The 18,827-nt window shown below is 44.1% G+C and overlaps 2 protein-coding genes across 2 annotated transcripts; both read right to left on the minus strand.

The window, feature by feature from the left end:
* Window positions 1–1,011: 1,011 nt before the first annotated feature.
* On the minus strand, window positions 1,012–6,772 carry sccpdhb (saccharopine dehydrogenase b). The gene is given in 12 exon segments (XM_067241676.1): window positions 1,012–2,421; window positions 2,949–3,030; window positions 3,139–3,250; window positions 3,575–3,631; window positions 3,905–4,024; window positions 4,545–4,662; window positions 5,012–5,058; window positions 5,061–5,144; window positions 5,283–5,332; window positions 5,447–5,576; window positions 5,960–6,072; window positions 6,458–6,772. Coding segments are annotated over 12 exon segments (1,206 nt in total). The 5' UTR covers window positions 6,654–6,772; the 3' UTR covers window positions 1,012–2,324.
* A 390-nt stretch (window positions 6,773–7,162) lies between these two features.
* cnstb (consortin, connexin sorting protein b) lies at window positions 7,163–17,003 on the minus strand. Its single transcript, XM_067241677.1, has 10 exons — window positions 16,875–17,003; window positions 15,210–15,427; window positions 14,937–15,034; window positions 13,180–13,210; window positions 12,568–12,654; window positions 12,185–12,296; window positions 11,361–11,382; window positions 10,961–11,257; window positions 9,491–9,632; window positions 7,163–9,261 (listed from the first exon to the last, which is right to left on the minus strand). Exons 2-10 carry the CDS (start codon window positions 15,295–15,297, stop codon window positions 9,053–9,055), a joined length of 1,086 nt encoding a protein of 361 aa, XP_067097778.1. The 5' UTR covers window positions 15,298–15,427; window positions 16,875–17,003; the 3' UTR covers window positions 7,163–9,052.
* Between the last annotated feature and the right edge of the window lie 1,824 nt (window positions 17,004–18,827).

Genomic DNA, 18,827 nt, shown 5'->3' on the forward strand with positions numbered 1-18,827 from the left:
ATCCACAGTGACATACAGCACAGGGGAAGATTTTAACCTGAGACTTCAGGTGGAGAATGTGGAGAGGGTGGAAGGAAGGGGGTAGGGGGAGAGGATGGGGGATGTGGAGAGGGTGGAAGGAAAGGGGTACGGGGAGAGGATGGGGGAGGTGGAGAGGGTGTAAGGAAGGGGGTACGGGGAGAGGATGGGGGAGGTGGAGAGGGTGGAAGGAAGGGGGTAGGGGGAGAGGATGGGGGAGATGTAGAGGGTGGAAGGAAGGGGGTAGGGGGAGAGGATGGGGGAGGTGGAGAGGGTGGAAGGAAGGGGGTAGGGGGAGAGGATGGGGGAGGTGGAGAGGGTGGAAGGAAGGGGATAGGGGGAGAGGATGGGGGAGGTGGAGAGGGTGGAAGAGTGAGAGAGGTGGTGGAGGAGGTGGAAAAGGTTGGGGTGTAGTTAAGTGGGGGGAGGAACGCGAGCAGAGAGAGGCTGAGTCACAGAGACAGAGAACGGCCTCTAGGTCTCTGTAACCTTGATCTCTTTTTGCCTCCTATCATCCCCTCCACCACGATAACCTTCATCACCTCAAACGAACCGCCACAAACCCCTATACATGGCCCTTTCATTATGTATAACAATATGCACGGCCCTCACTGGCAAATGACCTCTACTGTCATCTTGGTTTTCTGTTGTGTAAATATTTGGGGGGAGGGTGGGGGGGCGTTGTTGGAGAAACAGCAGCACCTTGTGGCAGTTTGGGAGTACTGCATGTTAATGTGGGCACTTGGCAGACTGAAGCTTCACCCAGTCGCATCATGCTTACAAGTCACTGTTTCTGTTGTCGGCTGTTTTTGTTCATTAGGTACAGTAGGTAACATCATTATGTGTGTGCATGCTTGTGAAAGTATGCATTTCTCTTTCTAAAGCCAATTTTATTTTATACAATCATAATCCCAATCACATTGACGAGGGGGAAATATGGAGCATAAACCAGCTTCAGATTTCAACATTATTTTATTCAACAATGTAGTCAATTTATAAATATCCACAACAACCTACATTTCACAAAACATATCTCACCTAGTATGTTGTTCATTCAGACTCAGCCACAAGCACTGAAAAACCAAACAGGACATTTATACAAAGCTCCTTAATAAGATTTCTTAAGTTCAGTCTGAGTGTTGAAAATATAAACCCCTAATCACACGCATGCCTGGTGTGAAGAGTTCCTGCCAGTCCCCAGAACTCTCAGACTGCTCTTCCTGTAAGCTGAGTGCTCTGATCTGGGTCAAGGACTTATTCACAAGTAAAAACACCAGGAACAGGAACTTTCTATTTATGTACAACTGACAATGTGAACAGACACTATTTGTAGTCAGATTTAAAGTAATAATGTGAACTATTATAATTAAATAGGGCATAAAACTACCAACGTCAGATTGAACTAGCAACATTCACGGACGCAACAGTCAAACTTGAAGGGAAACAGCTAAAAATAAAACTATATTGATGTTTATACATTTTAACCTTTTCCATCAAACTAGAAGGACCAGTGCTTTAGAGATCTAACCTCCTGTAGGTTTACACTCCAACCCTGGTCCTGGAAATTTACATTTACATTTATTCATTTAGCAGACGCAGTTTGGGAGTACTGCATGTTAATGTGGGCACTTGGCAGACTGAAGCTTCACCCAGTCGCATCATGCTTACAAGTCACCTCAAGAACCGAGGAAATCTACCCTACAGGTTTAGCAGGGTCGGAGTGTGGAGGGTGTAGTAGGGTGGATCTTCAGGAGCAGGGTTGGAGTGTAGTAGGGTGGATCTTCAGGAGCAGGGTTAGAGTGTAGAAGGGTGGATCTTCAGGAGCAGGGTTAGAGTGTAGTAGGGTGGATCTTCAGGAGCAGGGTTAGAGTGTAGGAGGGTGGATCTTCAGGAGCAGGGTTAGAGTGTAGTAGGGTGGATCTTCAGGAGCAGGGTTAGAGTGTAGTAGGGTGGATCTTCAGGAGCAGGGTTAGAGTGTAGGAGGGTGGATCTTCAGGAGCAGGGTTAGAGTGTAGTAGGGTGGATCTTCAGGAGCAGGGTTAGAGTGTAGTAGGGTGGATCTTCAGGAGCAGGGTTAGAGTGTAGTAGGGTGGATCTTCAGGAGCAGGGTTAGAGTGTAGGAGGGTGGATCTTCAGGAGCAGGGTTAGAGTGTAGTAGGGTGGATCTTCAGGAGCAGGGTTAGAGTGTAGGAGGGTGGATCTTCAGGAGCAGGGTTAGAGTGTAGTAGGGTGGATCTTCAGGAGCAGGGTTGGACATCCCTGGCTCGGGGAGGGAGGGGTAAGCAGGGTTTCTGGAGTGGTGACAATCAGCCAGTCTTGACTGAGAACTTGAGGCCATGTCTGTTGAGACGGTCGATGAGAGTCGTCTTGGCAAACGCAGCTCCCGGACTGTACACTCCTCCTCTGGGAAGCAGAGAAATATAGAGAGAATATGAGAGAGAGAATATGAGAGAGAGAGAATATGAGAGAGAGAGAGAGAGAGAGAGAGAGAGAGAGAGAGAGAGAGCGAGAGAGAGAGAGAGAGAGAGAGAGAAAGAAAGAAAGAGAGAGAGAGAGAGAGAGCGAGAGAGAGAGAGAGAGAGAGAAAGAGGGAGAGAGAAAGAGAAAGAGAGATAGGTGATGGTGAGGAAGAGCGAGGGGTGTGTGTGTGTGTGTGTGTGTGTGTGTGTGTGTGTGTGTGTGTGTGTGTGGGAGATAGGTGAGAGAGCAAAAGAGGTAGACACAAAGAAAGGTGAGAGTTACAGAGTGAGAAAGAGAGGGAAGGAAAGAAACAGAAAAAGATAGTGACAGAGAGGAGGGGGTGAGAGAGGAGGTGAGAATGAGAGGCAGGGAAAGTGTGACAGAAAAAGAAAAGGAGAAGTGAAGAAACCCATTTTTATGAGGGTTCAAAATGTTGAGGACAAACAGGGAAGAAGTGAAACCACACCTACCCCATAGGAAGAGACTGGGGTTCGTTCAGTAAAGTGATGGCTGCCTGAACCATAGCAACCGGGGTGGCAACGTAGCCAGGCTCTGTGGACCAATCACAATTTACTTCACTACAATCACACTTTAACACTATTCGCCACAATGCATTTTCAGATAACTTGATGAATCAAACCGAGATAGCAAGGCTAATACCTGCTCCTTTGACCTGAGTGATGATCTTAGCGTTGGGTTGTCCAAGAGAAGGTTCCAGTCCGTCCCCGTATCCTTCCCCATAAAACGTCAGAGAAAAAGAGGTTCCTTCCATCTGAAAGACAAGGAGAGGAGTGAGCATGTCCCCCAACACCACAGGGGTGTGTGTCTGTGTGTCTGTGTGTGTGTGTGTGTCTGTGTGTGTCTGTGTGTGTCTGTGTGTGTCTGTGTGTGTGTGTGTGTGTGTGTGGGGGGGGGGGGGGGGGGGTCTTTGTGTATGGGAGGGCAGGTACGCAGGTTTTTGTGTGTGTGAGAGTACTGCAGAGTATGAGAAATATTCTCCAGTAAACACGACCTGAACTCAGAGATACACTACGCTTGAGACGTACCTACTTAGATCAACGCCTCAATTACAGTCACTCTGAGGAAGTCCATGTACCTGTTTCTTTGTCGGACCGGCACTCGTGAACAACCCGAAGGAGAAGAATCCTGGGAACTAATGGGGGATCAAAACACAGAAACATTCCCTGTCAAACACTTACTCGCAAGAGGAGCTCATTATTTGCAATCAGTGAAGTTAAGAACCTATTCCCTCAGTGCTACATCCCTCTGTACCCCCTGAGACGTTCACACTGGTTTGACTGTCACAGGCGCTTAGTGAGCCTAACGTAGCAAGCTAATGGAGCTAGCTAGTGTAGAGTCCATGGAGCGCAGGATGATGGGTGCACAGTGTAGGTGGATGGTAATATTAATGTTATTAAATATGGACCGTAATGAGTACTTTTCTTCCCAGGCCGAATTTGACCATGAGCCAGAACAACAGGCCGCCACAGAACATCTTCACCACACTGCCAATGCCTCCAATCCCTACATAGGCACTGTACTGTACCTGGAGGGGAGGAGAGAAGAGGAGAGGGGATGGGGAGGGAGGGAGGGAACGAGAGAAAATAATGATACAACTAAAGTCATGAATCAGTCACTTTGTGAGTCATCATTTCGCCCTCATTACAGGAAGACTGGCAGCAGCTGTTTAAGGAGCTGCGTAAATGAGACATAAGAAAGCTTCATTAGTGCTAACGTTGTGACTAAATTGGAAAAACACATTTCGACCAACTCGAACATGGGCCTATTATTGCATTGGGATCACAGGCTGCAGTGCAGAGAAGGAGAGAAGTCTAGACCGGTCGAGCATGATAGATAGACCTGAGTACCTAGCTGGTAACAGAAGGGTGTGTGTTGAGTTGATTTTGTTGTTGATGTTATTGTTGTGTTGATGTTATTGTGGTGTTGATGTTATTGTGGTGTTGATGTTATTGTGGTGTTGATGTTATTGTGGTGTTGATGTTATTGTAGTGTTGATGTTATTGTTGTTGTGTTGCTGCCTGCCATCCAGGTGAGCAGGTTCTCACAGGAGACTGCTGGTGCTCCTCGTAGAGGAACCGCTGGCTCCTCCTGACCACCGAGGCGTCAGAGCCCAGGAACGGGACTGCGTACTGCTCTACCTCCTTACTGAAGAACAGGCTACCCCTGTCAACCCACACACACACAGCACGCCCGGCACACACCAGGCACAACACCCACAGGTACACACACACACAGGTACACACACACAGTAAAATATACACACATATTCAAACACAGAGAGAGAAAGAGGGAGATAGAAACAGAACCAGTGGTCATTATAGTCTAGACTTGTATTCAAATACACAACCCTATTTGAAGAATCAGCTTCTCACAGCAGTCGAGACACAGAGAAGCAACACATCTCCTGATACTTCTCCATTATCTACCATCACTGCCAAAGCCACATAGCAATAAACTTTCAATCGTTTGAAATCAACTCAGCCTGACAAACAATCAGTTGGCAATACTTCACCTGTTCTTGACTCTGGCCCCTACCACAGGAAGAGGCTGGTGGACAAAAACCTCCTCCTCAGCGTCTTCAGATAAGCTCTGTCTGCAAAGCCGTAGACGGCCGACTGCCAGGTCCCATCGTGGATACAACCGCCCTGAAGGAACAGAACACGCTTTAGGAAGGCCACCAACCATCCCAAATAAAGAGTTTATATAAACAGCCTACATCTCCCATCTTTCATTGGGGGAGTCAGACGGGAAAGTAAAAAGAAGGAAGTTATCAGGGGGCAAACCTCAGGGCCGGTGTGGATAGTCAGAAAGCTTTCGACGGCCGTCAGAGTTCCTGGAGAAACGTAGAAAAACATGTTGCTTTGCTACTGTTGATTTCTACGTTTTACAGTTTCACTAGTTTACTTGGACAACCCTTCCACAGTAAACAGTGATGTTGTAATGTGACCTTTGAACTGGTCCCGAGTGTACAGTATCCCCATGTCTGCTGGGATGGAGTCCACTCCACAGCTGCCAACCACGTACAAGCCCGCCTCCACGGCCTTGCTGTGGTAGTCCAACTGCATCCGCTCCAGGAACTAAACAGCCCTAAACATAAACCAGTTTAGAAGACACATTTATCCAAAGCAATGTACGGAGGGGATTTGAACCTGAAAGCTCTTGATCTGCCATCAAATGCTCTACCACTGAACTAAACCCAGTGATAGCTAGACATTTACATAAAAAATATATATATTGTACCCAGTACACTTAAAAACAGTTAGTGCATGTAAATATGGACATACAGTCTTAATTCCAGACACTGTGTCTCAATCTGCATGGCTCTTCATTTTGCTATGCAAGTTTTTGTCATATTGCACACCATAAACTGGTTTCTGATTAGTTGCTGTGGGATTTAGAGAAGTAAAATGCATTATCTATGGGGATTTTTAAACGTTGTATTATATTGTTGTATACTTACTGGCCCCACACAGTTGAGAACCACCACTGCCTGTTTGCACATGATGGCCAGGGACTCTGCCTCGGTGACATCGGCCACAATGATCTCCACATCTGTCCTCAGATCCGGCTGACCTGGGGACAGCGGGGTTATCAGCACCGCATGCATGGTAGAGGGACAATATTCAATTACACGGAGTTTACATAATCTGCCATGGACTTTAACCAGATGCTGGATACTGTGAGGGGAAACCTCTCGGCAACTTTGAGTGCCTAAAAAAATAAATAATGCAAATGCCACCTGGAAAGTCAATGTTAAAGTCGTGTTTTACAACAGGAGGCAGGCAGGCAAGTAGGTCAAGTTCAATATGTTGTTTACCAGTGATAATCAATACATTCCAGTGCCAATGACAATTGTCTACAGTGATCGAACCATGTCTGACATTTCATCTTTGGGTGACCTGCGGGAAGAGGACATGACTGTGTTTAGTTTCATTGGTAATAACAAGCTGTTTCGTACTGAGCGTCTCGGCGGCTTGATTCAGAACTTTCTCCAACCGCGGTCTGCTCCTCCCGGCCAAGGCCCATGTCAGATGTCCGCTCGGACCCTCGGCGGTACAACGGGCTAGCTCTTCCACAACAAACTGCCCGGTGAAACCAGAGGCTCCGAAAATTATAACGTGGTATGGTCTAGTAGTGGAGGTGACCGGCGCCATTGCTTAGTAATAAGCTACCACGCTTATCCGCCAGTTAGGATTATAGTAGCCTACTACGCAACAAGCACAGTGTGCAAATAAATCACTAGTCTACCTTGGTTGAGGCAAATTGACAGTAAAAAAAACGTTGCTGTAGTAGCCTAGTAGGCTATACCGCTCACCCTGTAAATGAAGGGCGAATCACGTAGTATCACAGAAACTACAGACTAAAAGGATGGTATCTGTACCATCATAGATGCTGTTATTAAGTTATATGGACATTCAAATACACAATCGTGCCCACCTGGAGCACGCTACCTACGCAGCATGCGTGACCACTGAGCCGCGCCGACTGCAGCATTGGCAATATGAAACTTCTGGAATTAGATTGATCAATTCCATGGTGGACAGAGACATCTTGTGTCTAAATCATAGTACTGCATTTTATGACCTAGATTTTACAACAACTACAAAGCAAGCAAGACCGCTGAAATCACAGATTTATTTCTTTGATATCATTTATATTCATCTAAGAATACAGGCAACATAAATATTATAAGATATAAACAATTAAGATACTTTTGGAAGCAAATCAGTGACATAATGTTTTGAATTGTAAAAGGCATTGAATACTTAATATTGAAAATTGAACACCACCGAATTTGGAGGTTTTGAATTCACCCCTTTAAAATTGAAATGTGAATTTATTTCAATGTAAAAAAAAAAATCTGAAAAAAAATTCAAGGTTCAGAGGTTCAAGGTTCAGAAATTCAGGCTGTTATTCAGACGAATAATTTCGAGCCGAATAATTTCGAGCTATTCCAGCCGAATAATTTCGAGACGAATAATTTCGAGCCGAAATTAGCCGAATAATTTCGAGGCAAATTGAAATAAATTCGCCTAATGTTTCAAAAGAGGTGAATTCAAAACCAACACATTTGCTGGTGTTTATAAGTATTAAATACCTTTTAAAATTCAAAACATGTCACTGACTTGCTTCCATAGATATTGCTCTGATGCAACATTTGATAGTAAACAAAGTACAGCAGCACTGTGACAACAGGAGGTAACAAATCATTGACCTCACCTCTACAACTTTGCGCATTAGATGGAGAAATTATGATTTAGCATATCAAAAACAGTGCAACACAATGGAATGAATCCATGCTTAAAAGGGATGTTGTCTGTGTCATTCCAGTAATGGTCGCCTGTCTCTACTTTTGATTTCTCTGGGGCCAGCCAGAGTCCACTTGTGTCAGACATGTTGAGTGTTGCACGTCAGGTAGGGTAATACATAAGACATACACAATTCAGGAAAGCAAGAAAATTAACACAAAAATACACCTGGTTAAATGATACTAAAAGGATTGTGAAAAACATATAATGTTCTTAGAATATAAAGCCAGTACATTTGAGCCGTTATATAAGAAGTAAAACACTGAGTACTGATGGTAGGAAGTACCTGAGTCTTTGGAGAGAGCCATACAGTACTGTGTGTTGTTCACTGACACCCAAGATGACACGTTTAAATACATGGTCGTTGGGATTATTTTAGATTTGGGATATACTTGATATTGTCTCACAGAACATCAGGAACCGTGCTCTACTGTAAACCACACACACCTCAGCATGCACATTCTCCAAAGTTTTACTGTTCTGCCTGATAATAATGTAAAAATATATGATAATTACCTCATCTGACAACCACTTTCATTTCACTGTGTGTATGTGTTTCGGGCTTTTTAATAGTGTATTCATTTAACGGATGCCTTTATCCAAAGCGACCTACAGTTAAAAGTCAGCCACTAAAGTATAATACGATATGTGGAATGTTGTATTTGTAAGACAATGTTGTACAAAACACACGGATTGCGTGTGAAAGAGTCAAGGAAACTCAATCTGGAAAATCATTGTTGCACAATACCTCATAATGGTACATATAAAAAATTATCTAAATTCAATCTCCTTGTTTTATGTTCTTCATGAGCCATAAGTACAACTTTAGTGATTTTTTCCCATTCAACTGCGCTACACATGTTTTTGCTACTGTACAGTTAATTGTCATGTACTTCTGTGTGGTACGAGTTGTCCTTTCTCCTTAAGATTTATTCTGTCGACCATCACTGACGTGTCATTTGTTTAAAGGAGAAACAGTAGTGTAGTATATGAAACATTTATGCATCAACACTCAAGTAGGCTTCATAATGAAACCACTCCAGATGTTATTGACCACTCAAGGACTGTGTACACCCAATCACTCAGTCAGCCTCAGCCTCTATCCCCTCAAACCAAAGTAGAACTTCCTTCCTTTTCACTACTCCTCCTCTTCACCAGTGCGAGACTAGCATCATCCAATCCCCTTCTCAGAGAGAGAGTCCATGAGCTTCTCCATGACCCGTTCCTGACCTGTCGTGAGCTGGTTATGACTTCAGGGGCAGCCAGCGTCTCAGCTCGTCCAGGAAGCGGCGCACGTGAGTCACGTAGAAGTTGGCGTTGTGGGAGAAGTCGGTGCAGATGCTGGAGCAGGAGTCCACCAGGGCGCAGTACACCGCTGTCCCGCCCAGGCTCATCACCACGGTGACCAAGCACAACAACAGCAGGATCAGACACGAGTCTCCGCCCACCTCATCTGCATGGAGGGAAACGTAGAAAGGCAAAGCGTCAGCTAGGACGTACGTGACAGATGGTATTATTATTTTCAAATGCTGCTGTTGTTGTTTTTATATAACCTCTTTCTCTCAGAGGCTTAACTGAAGCTGAATCTTACCAGAGTGTGTGTGTGTGTGTGTGTGTGTGTGTGTGTGTGTGTGTGTGTGTGTGTGTGTGTGAGTGTGTATGCAAGTGTGTCAGAACCGTACCGTGGTCTATGCCATCTTCTGGCTCAGAGAAGCGGACCTTACGCTTGGAGATCTGTTTGATGACATCAGGATCGGGGGGAGGAAGTCCATCCAAAGAGGCCCGTCTCCTTTTCAAAATGGACACCAGGCCGTCTGGAGAACTCTGGAAAGAACCGGAAACAAATTAGCTTGAAGGGGAACTCCCACATCTAGAACAAACCACCTCATCAAACCCTCTGGAAGATTTGCATTTTAAACATGACAAGATGTGATGACACATCACAAAGTGAGTTTAGTGGCCACTGTCAAAGAACTATGCAAACCTCTCTCACTGCCAAATCGAGAAGAAATACTAATATTACAGAAGCCTGTCAAAATGATGATGGCTATGAAGTGTGAAAACAGATCGGAGCAATCGAATGTCTGAGCTGATCCCGAGTGGCCTCAGGACATTTATCATTCTGACATTTCTGCGATATCTACCATATTAATTGCACAAGGTCAATATACATGGATCAAAGACTCAGTGGACTTGCAGATGTCATTACATCCACAGTCAACCCAGGATATGAGGACCTGTTTGGCAGACTGTCTGCTTAACTACACAACGGACATGGACTTAGTCTCAAGGCTGCTAAGAAGTGGTGTGCTCTTTTCATTCCTGATCTTCAGTAAGGTTCATATTTATAGTCTGGGTAAGGGTGAGTCTGAGTGTCAGTAGTGACACCCCCATTTCTCAATAGAAATCGTGTTTTTCCTGTCCTTTTTCCAGAGTGTTGTAAGTGACCAGATTGCTTCCAACACTGTAACATTTAAGTCCACACCCAGGTCTAGAACTCCCAGATTCTAGAATTTTACGTTCTAAACTCTACGGATGGCTGTTGTGGTCTCTCCATGACATCACAGCTTTTGTGTCCTTCAAATCTCTCTGGGTCATCTAATTTTATTGGGTGTGGCCCATCTTAAGCAAACACACATCCAGCCAACACGCTGATTACTGAGATTGTGGATCTGCCAAGACCAACTCTCTGAGAAGAAGCCTACATAGGGACTTCCAGAGCCAAGTTGTTACGGAGCTGGTTTTAAGAGGTTATATTCTCTTTGTAGTTCATGACTCTGTGAGCATTTGGCTCACAGAGTCATATGCTCTCGTGTCACTATAGATGCCTCTACAGTTTAGGTTGTTGGAGACTGTTGTTAACCTCACTGGAGAGAAATGGAAAACATCTCAGCAAATGTTTGTTCCCCACCAGAAAAAGATACACAGAGGAGAAAAAGAGAGAATAAGAAATATGAGAGAGAGAGAGAGATAGGGGGAGACAGACAAAAAACAAAAGGAGAAAGACAGAGAAAGAAAGGAATGGAGGGGAGAGAGAGAACACAAGAGAGAAGAGAAACAGAGAGAGAAAAGAAAGAGAAGGGGAGAGAGAGAACAGGAGAGAGAAGAGAGACAGCGAGAGAAAGGAAAACAGAGGTCACGGTGTTCCTCACCCCCTCCTCGTAGGACAGTTTGGCCAGGTCCTTGACCGAGGCCTGGGGAACGCCAGCAGGCCACTCCAGCAGCACCTCCTCCTCTGGGCTCTCCTCTCCTGGCTCCTCACACTCCTCCTCACCCTCCTCACCCTCCTCCTCCTCCCCTCCTCCTTCCTCCCCCTCCTCCCTCTCCTGGTCTGGTTCATGTGAAGTGATTTCAGCTGCTCCCTCTCTGACCTCCTCCTCATCCTCCCTCCTGCCACACTGCCCCCTGGTGTTTGGGATGTCGTTCAGAATTGCGTCTGCCATACTCTGCTGAAAACAACCGGTCACATGACAGGAAGCACAGGTGTAATACTGATGTGGCTGAAGATACTCAGTGTGATGCACAAGGTAAAGGATAACGGGGATATCTTACCACTTGTGCACCGAGTGTTGGCCTGGTAGAGGAACAGAAGAACGACAGAGGAAGAGAAATGAGACAGAGGTGAAAGGGATGGACCAAAAGAGAGACACAGACAGAGAGATGAAGCAGGAGAGAGAGAGAACACAGGAGAGAGATAGAGAGGTCAGACATGGTAACTGTTAGCATTCAAAGGCATTTGATTTCACATATTTAAAAGCTATTATGACTGCAGGCTTCTACAGTAAGTGGCGTCTGGTTTCCAGCTGAGTCAATCTCCAACTAATGGCATGAAGCCACTAGCATAAGAGACAGCATGGACAGGGCACAGCTATGGACTCTCAGGAAACCCTGTCTGGGTTTAAAAGACTTAGACTACAAAGAATCATATGGTGACGATTATATAACATTTGAAACTAATGAAAAAGCTTTGCTGGAATGATAGCTGTTTATCATGGTCGTTTCTAATCTGGAAAAGCAGCATTTGCGTCTGATATTATTGGAATGATCTCACACTGCTAGTCCACCAAATAAACCTAACTCTGGTAAATAAAACAGGACTTAATAGGAAACAAAGATGGGCTTCTTTCTATGTAAGAGCGTCTGCTAAAAATGACTAAATGTAAATGACTAAATGTTCTATGTCTACCTTTGTTGTTCAATTACCTTTGATCCCTGTCTGAAACTCGAGTGATCAATCCCCTTGTTTTATGTTCTTTATAAGCCACATAAGTACAACTTTTGTGAACTTTGTTTTCTAGAATTAAATTCTAGAATGTGGTCATCTTCCACTGGAACAGCCCCAGTGTTCCTAAGGTTGATGTGCAGAAGGTTCTCACCTCTGGTGGGTCCTACAGATCTTGCTGAGAACATCTATGTGCTCCTGACCAATGCTGTTGGGCTGTAGTGACAATCTGCACAGGGATTTGGTGCTCTCCCTGCACTGGCTTTCTGAAGACAGAGAAAAGATCATTCAAACGCACTGACACACACAAGCGCCCACACACATTCTCTCTCTCTCACACACACATTCATACACACGCACAAGCACATGCCTACACACATTCATACACACACACTTGCCCACGTACACATTCTCACACACACGCACACATTCACAAACAGGTCACTGTTGTCATATTAACTATGTTGGTCTAGCTGATCGCTGGGGATGGATCTCCTGGGATGGTGGTTGCTCTATAACGCGATTAGACTACAGTACCCCAGCTCTCCTGCAGGGCGGCGAGATTGGACAACAGGCGCTCATGATAAAGTCTCTCCAACTGCAGGAACTGGACCGCCCAGGGGTCTGATACAACCAGGAGTTAAGAACACAACCACAGTAAAGTGCCACAGAAATGTTATGTCTCTCTCCCCCCCTCCCTCCCTCCCTCTCTGTTTCCCTTCCCCCACCTTTTATCTACATGCACTCTATATTTGTCTAACTGTGTAACTCTTTCTCTTCACTCTACGTTTTCTGCCTTGTGGTGCGGTTACCGTGGCAACAGCCCGAATAGGCGAGGCGATGTAAACACAAGTCACAGGGAGGACTGGAGGAAACTGAAGCATTGCCTGCTGGGAAATCCCTAAGAGGACAGACACGTCAAGAAGACAAGCCCTCTCTTGGACTGGAATCTTACACCGCACTTCTACAACAAACTGGAGTGGAAACATTCCCCCGGACAGGACCAGGAAACAGTCCCTGTTCTTTGTCACACAATTGTAAAAGTGACATTGAATCGCTGTCCCTTCTCTGGAAAACATATGTTCCATCAGGAACTTGAACTGTCTAAAGAGACGCAGGAAAAGTTCCAACCCAAAGTATAGAGGATACAGTCCTCTTCAAGGGAGTAGGCCTCGGCAATCTGTGGAGAGGAAACAAAAATGTTTCACAATGGAACAGACACAAATCTGCAGCTTAAACCATAACTCAAACCTAACTTGTTATCTTCAAATGCATTTGCACGTTGTCGACTGGGTTTGATGGTCATATGCAGTAGTGACTACCATGTCTTGAAGTAGAGCCAAGTCACTTGACTAGCTGGATTGTGATTCCAATTTATCTTAAAGGAACGTTACCACTGGGCTGTGTGCTAATCTATGACAACTTCCACATGCTGTGAGGAACACACAATACAAACAATACAAATGATAGAGTTACATGAAAGACTAAGAATTGTGGATATTTTTCATAGTTGTATGATCACAATATTATTCAAGTATTTTTCGCAGGCAGATTGAAATGAATACACAAGACCAAGATCACATGACAGAGCTCCACATTCCAAAAAAAGACATGGATCTGACCTTCACGTCACCCTGTCACATGATCCTGATGAGATCAGGTGATATGGCTGAGACTAGTCTTATAGGCATACTTCTACTTCTGCATGTTTTTAAGTATACAGGAGCTTAACTCTTATCACAAACGGTCAACTTCAACAGTCGGGTGTAACGACATGCAGTTTTCAGACAACAGAGGTCTCTGACTTCGGATGTCTTGTCCATCAGACCCAGATGAGAAACTGAACAATACAGGACTGGAACCTTTACAAGTAACCATAACAAGTAGCTCATACTCACAGGTGTGTCCCTGTTCTGCCTCTCTACCAAGACAAACCCTGACCTGAGCTGATCCACACCATCCTGTACATGCTCTCTTACAAAGAACAAACATATATTATAACAATATAACAATATTCACAAGAATCCATTCAAACAATGGACTGCATACATTGCTATGTAGGGGACTTTAATGTGACCCAACAAATTGGTAAGCTTGGATGTCCCGTCTCTTTGCCTATTCACTTGCGGGGTCAGGTGGCTGAGCGGTTAGTCAGTCGGGCTATTAATCATAAGGTTGTTGGTTTGAATCCCGGCTGTGCAAAATGACGTTGTGTCCTTGGGCAAGGCACTTCACCCTACTTGCCTCGGGGAGAATGTCCCTGTACTTTACTGTAAGTCGCTCTGGATAATAGCGTCTGCTAAATGACTAAATGTATTCTATATTATCCTTGGCTAGCTATTCTGTCACTGGTCTGATAGCTACCAGGCTAGAATCACAGTGCAAGGCTTTCATGTGGAGCAGAGACAAGCCGATTCTCTCCTTTTTTGGGGCTCAGGAACCGAACAGCTAGATCTCTGTTTCATTACCAGATCTGCAGACGGAGTTAAATAAACTTAGGGGTTTTATAGCCGAGTCATAGAAAAAACTGAGTATCAAAAAGAAGTGTGGTCGGACGTTCAGACTGGAATAATGTAACAATAACAGAGCTGTGAAACCGCCTTTCCCTTTTCTGTGTCTGTGTTTCTCTCTCACATGTGCCCACACACACACACCCTCTCTATCTCTCTCACACACATCCCAGATGTCACTCTGTCACCGTCAGTAGAACTTCCTCCTGAACTCACCTACACCGGGTTTTGAACCCAGGTCCTCTGATCTCCAAAAGCAATGACCACTTCTATGAACACCACTTTAACCAGCTGCAACACTGAAAAGCTAGCTCTTCAATGGGGCAGGTTACAAACACACACACACACACACACACACACACACGCACACACACACACACACACACACACACTCACCTGGTGCAGTGACTGGGGCAGCAGGGCGTAGTCGCTGTTTTCTCCCAGGGTCTGTAGGGAGGCCAGCAGCTCAGGGCTGGGCCCACCTCTGGGACCTGCTGGAAGCCACAACCATAACAGACACATCACACACACATAGCCCATACAGTCTGTCCCCTTAAGAAGTGACAATAAAAATAGACTACAACCGATTCACGAGTCAAGTTTGTATTTTATGATTTGTAGTCTAAAAGGATGGATGAAGATTATCCTGCAGGTGTGTGTTCTCAGTACCTGGGATGAACTCCGCAGACCCCCCATGGCCTCCCTGAGCAGGCCCAGACTCGGTGCCTCGGTTTGGGACGCTGCTTTTGTTCCCCATCCTTCCTGTGGTCCTTCTCTGGATCAAAGGCTAAGTCTGAAGATGAGACCCACTGGAATGCTGGGGTTGGTTCTTATTGCATCAAGAATTCAAACTGGTCCGTCCTGGGTGGAAACATTGCTTGTCGGAACTACAATTCATGAAACAAGAGAGGGTGGGATTTGTAGTTCTAAGTACTTGTGCAGTCTCATCCACTTGAGTTTGTCTTGTAATTTGGCCACCTCAGTATTATCCATTAAAGCACCAAGCAGGTCACCAAGGAGCTAGTATCTTCACTCTCTCCAGACCGCTGCATTTAGATAGATATGTAAACAGGGTTAGGGTTAGAGACAGGTACTTCCTTAACCCCTTATGGGAATTTGTGGTTCATAGTGTTAGTGTTACAGTGGTTATAGTGTTACTGATATTGTTTTAGTATCACACTGTTAGCGTGTCATTCTCAGTGACCTGATACTGTACAATACTTTCCTCACTGTGGTCATTCAGTTAGGACTAGAACCAGTGTGAGGAGAACCAGAGGAGTTAGTCTGTTGAATGGAGACAGATGGTCTTCTGTCAAAACCACAGTTTAACCCCAGGCAGACAGAAAATACCATGTCTGTTCTAAATGAATCTGGGTTGAATGAAACATATTTGTCCGTAGAGTGCAGTGCCGTAACAGCCATGTTACATCACCAACGCAGCACTCTTAGAGCCAGCCAAAGTATAGAATAAGGTGCTTGGCCAGGCTTCACTGCGAGAACATGAACATCGCATCCACATCCAAAACGTTATATTCGAGCATAGATGACCACAGGGTATGTACACCCCTGCGTGTCACTCGCAACAGGAGCAGAGGGTCACTCCGAATGGGGCATAATCTCAGTCATGTACGGGTACAGATTTCGAACGAACGTGGAATGTGAACGTGTCTTTGTTAGGATTTGCTCGACAAATTACAAAAAGAGTGGAGCAATGAGTCATAAGAAGTGCTTCGTGTCTAACACGCTGCATTCTCCCTGTGATTTTCACGCCCGCATGAACTCGATGGCGATTTCCTGAGGAGTGCAAGTAACCGCAGCGCCACATGAATGCAATGTTGCTGCGGATGCACATCTGGAATGTAGGCTAGTTCGTTATGGGTTTAACGGACAAGAATCTCTTCTATCTACCCCTGAGGTGAAATTATCCCAAACCCTGAAAATAATTTCTCGCACTAGTATTTAGGTGTGCGAGTGAGATGAGTGTAGCCAATAGTAGTGACTGCACTGTAGTTTAAAGTGAACATGTGGCTGAATGCATCGTCAGGGATTATGTGACGTCGCTTGTTAGGAGGAATTCAGATAACATTCATTTCAGATGCAAGTCAGAGCAAGTGTCATCAGCTAACGGCTTGGTCCAGCCAAAACCTTAGAAATAGTTATAACTATTTTATCATTTGCATGCACACAGTACTATGTTACGAAATGTAACATAAACGTAGAGACTAGTGTGTCAATTAGCTATCAAACATTTTTATCTTGTCATTTTAAGGTTTTAGGCGGAATATCTAGCCCAACATCTGTTCGTGTGAAATCAATGGATGTATCAGTACTCACACTGCTTTGCGATGTCTTGTAGATTTCGCCTGAACATCTGATTGACTATCCCTTCTATTCTACACCCCCGACGTCCCGGGACGGGGCGTTCTGGTTGTCGCCAACACAATCAAATCAGAAACCTCAATCTGCACTGTGGTATTGGGCGATGCTCTTCACGCTGCGGTTCCATGGTTGTTTACGACCTAATCCGGGCATTTTCTGATTCCATATGCCTTCATAGAAAATTTAATTTATTTATTTCATAAAATAGTCGATGGTGCCATCTTCTGGCAAGTGGACGACACTTGCTCTAATCTAGCTCTCCACGCGTTTATGGCTTAACCATTCCCCATTCGGCCATTCCAAATAAAATCTAAATGTCGAAGACTATTTGTTTTTAAAGTTGTATTCACACTATAGACCTACAGTCGCAATGGTGTGCACAATCAGAAATTAATTAGAAAACACCATAGCCATTTCAGACATCCCAACCTGCAGAGACTCATTTCCGGGAGGCGTGTCCCATACACCCATACAATATTGAAAAATTATGGCTTTTATAATATTTTTATGAATATAAAACCTCAAACGGACACCAGAGTATTCTAACAATGTCTGGCATTCTTCCACAGCCTTTACTTTTTCAATTAAGTTTCAAACAAAATGATTTTAAAAATCCCTAATCTCTGAAAATAGCTTAATCCTCACAAATCTTAATAACCTTTTAAGAATTGTAGGCCTACTGAAAAATCTCAAATATACACCAGATTATTAATTAATTATTAATTTAACTAATAAAGTCTGGCCTACTTCCACATCCTTTACATTTTCAATTAATTTCAAACAAAATGATAGAACATTTCTAATCTCTGAAAATAGCATGAAATCCTTGCTAATCTTAATAACTTTTTCAAAATTGTGTCAAAAAATCTCAAATGTACAACAGAATAAAGTCTGGCCTACTTCCACACCCTTTACATTTTCAATAAAGGTTTTAACAAAATGCAAATAAATTGCTAATCTTTGAAAATAACATGAATGTGAGACGAATGTTGAATGTCGAATATGAAACTAACTTCATGCTTAATCCATGCTGGTATGCATTTTACGCTTGAATGCAAATGTTTACCTTTATCAAATGGGTTTCCTATCAAATTTATAATTTGTTCCTACTCCCCAATTTAAAAACCCCTGTTTTCATTTCTCAAAAAAATCTGTCTGCTGCTTTTTAAAAGGATTTCTGATTCGCCTATTGATGGTGAAGTAGAGCAGAAACGGAGACGGGGCTTCAAAAGGAGCACTTTTGTGTGTGTGTGTGTGTGTAATGAGACTGACTTGGTAATGGGCTACCTTAAGAGTTGAACTCTCTTTGACTGCACGTCCTCGTTAGTCCTACACTGTAAAAAAAAATCCATTGCAACAGATATGATGTTCCGTCATAATATCTTACCGTGGCGTGGCCTACCTTCTAACGCTTCCAATGGTGCTTTAAAATGCATTGTCTGCAACGTGTTGGTATTAATAATATATTCTGTTGGCTAGTTCTCGTAGTGTGTCATGAACAAAGAAACTATGTATGAAAAATAGGCTATAAAGAACTTGACAATAATTTTTTTATTTTGAAAGCTGAAGAATGCACAGCATTACACATACAGATATGAGGAAGTGAAGTTTACAGAGTTCACAAGCATGCTATAAATACAATTCACAACCAAGCCAGCTAGTGTGTGTGTGTGTGTTCGTATCGTTTTCGGTCTTGAATCTGCGTGTGTGTTTGTGCATGAAATGCATACATATGTGGGTACTGTATCTGATTACATTGATCCTTTTCCAAACCAGTGAGTATTGATCACTAATGCGTCAGAGCATACATCATTCAAGTCCCCATTTCAGTAAGTGCTTTGTGTTTTTTTTGAAGACAGTGATTTCATTCCCTTCTCACACAACGGTAACAAAGAGACATGTTCACAA

The sequence above is a fragment of the Osmerus mordax genome, chromosome 8 (assembly GCF_038355195.1).
Source record: "Osmerus mordax isolate fOsmMor3 chromosome 8, fOsmMor3.pri, whole genome shotgun sequence".
Taxonomy (NCBI): domain Eukaryota; kingdom Metazoa; phylum Chordata; class Actinopteri; order Osmeriformes; family Osmeridae; genus Osmerus; species Osmerus mordax.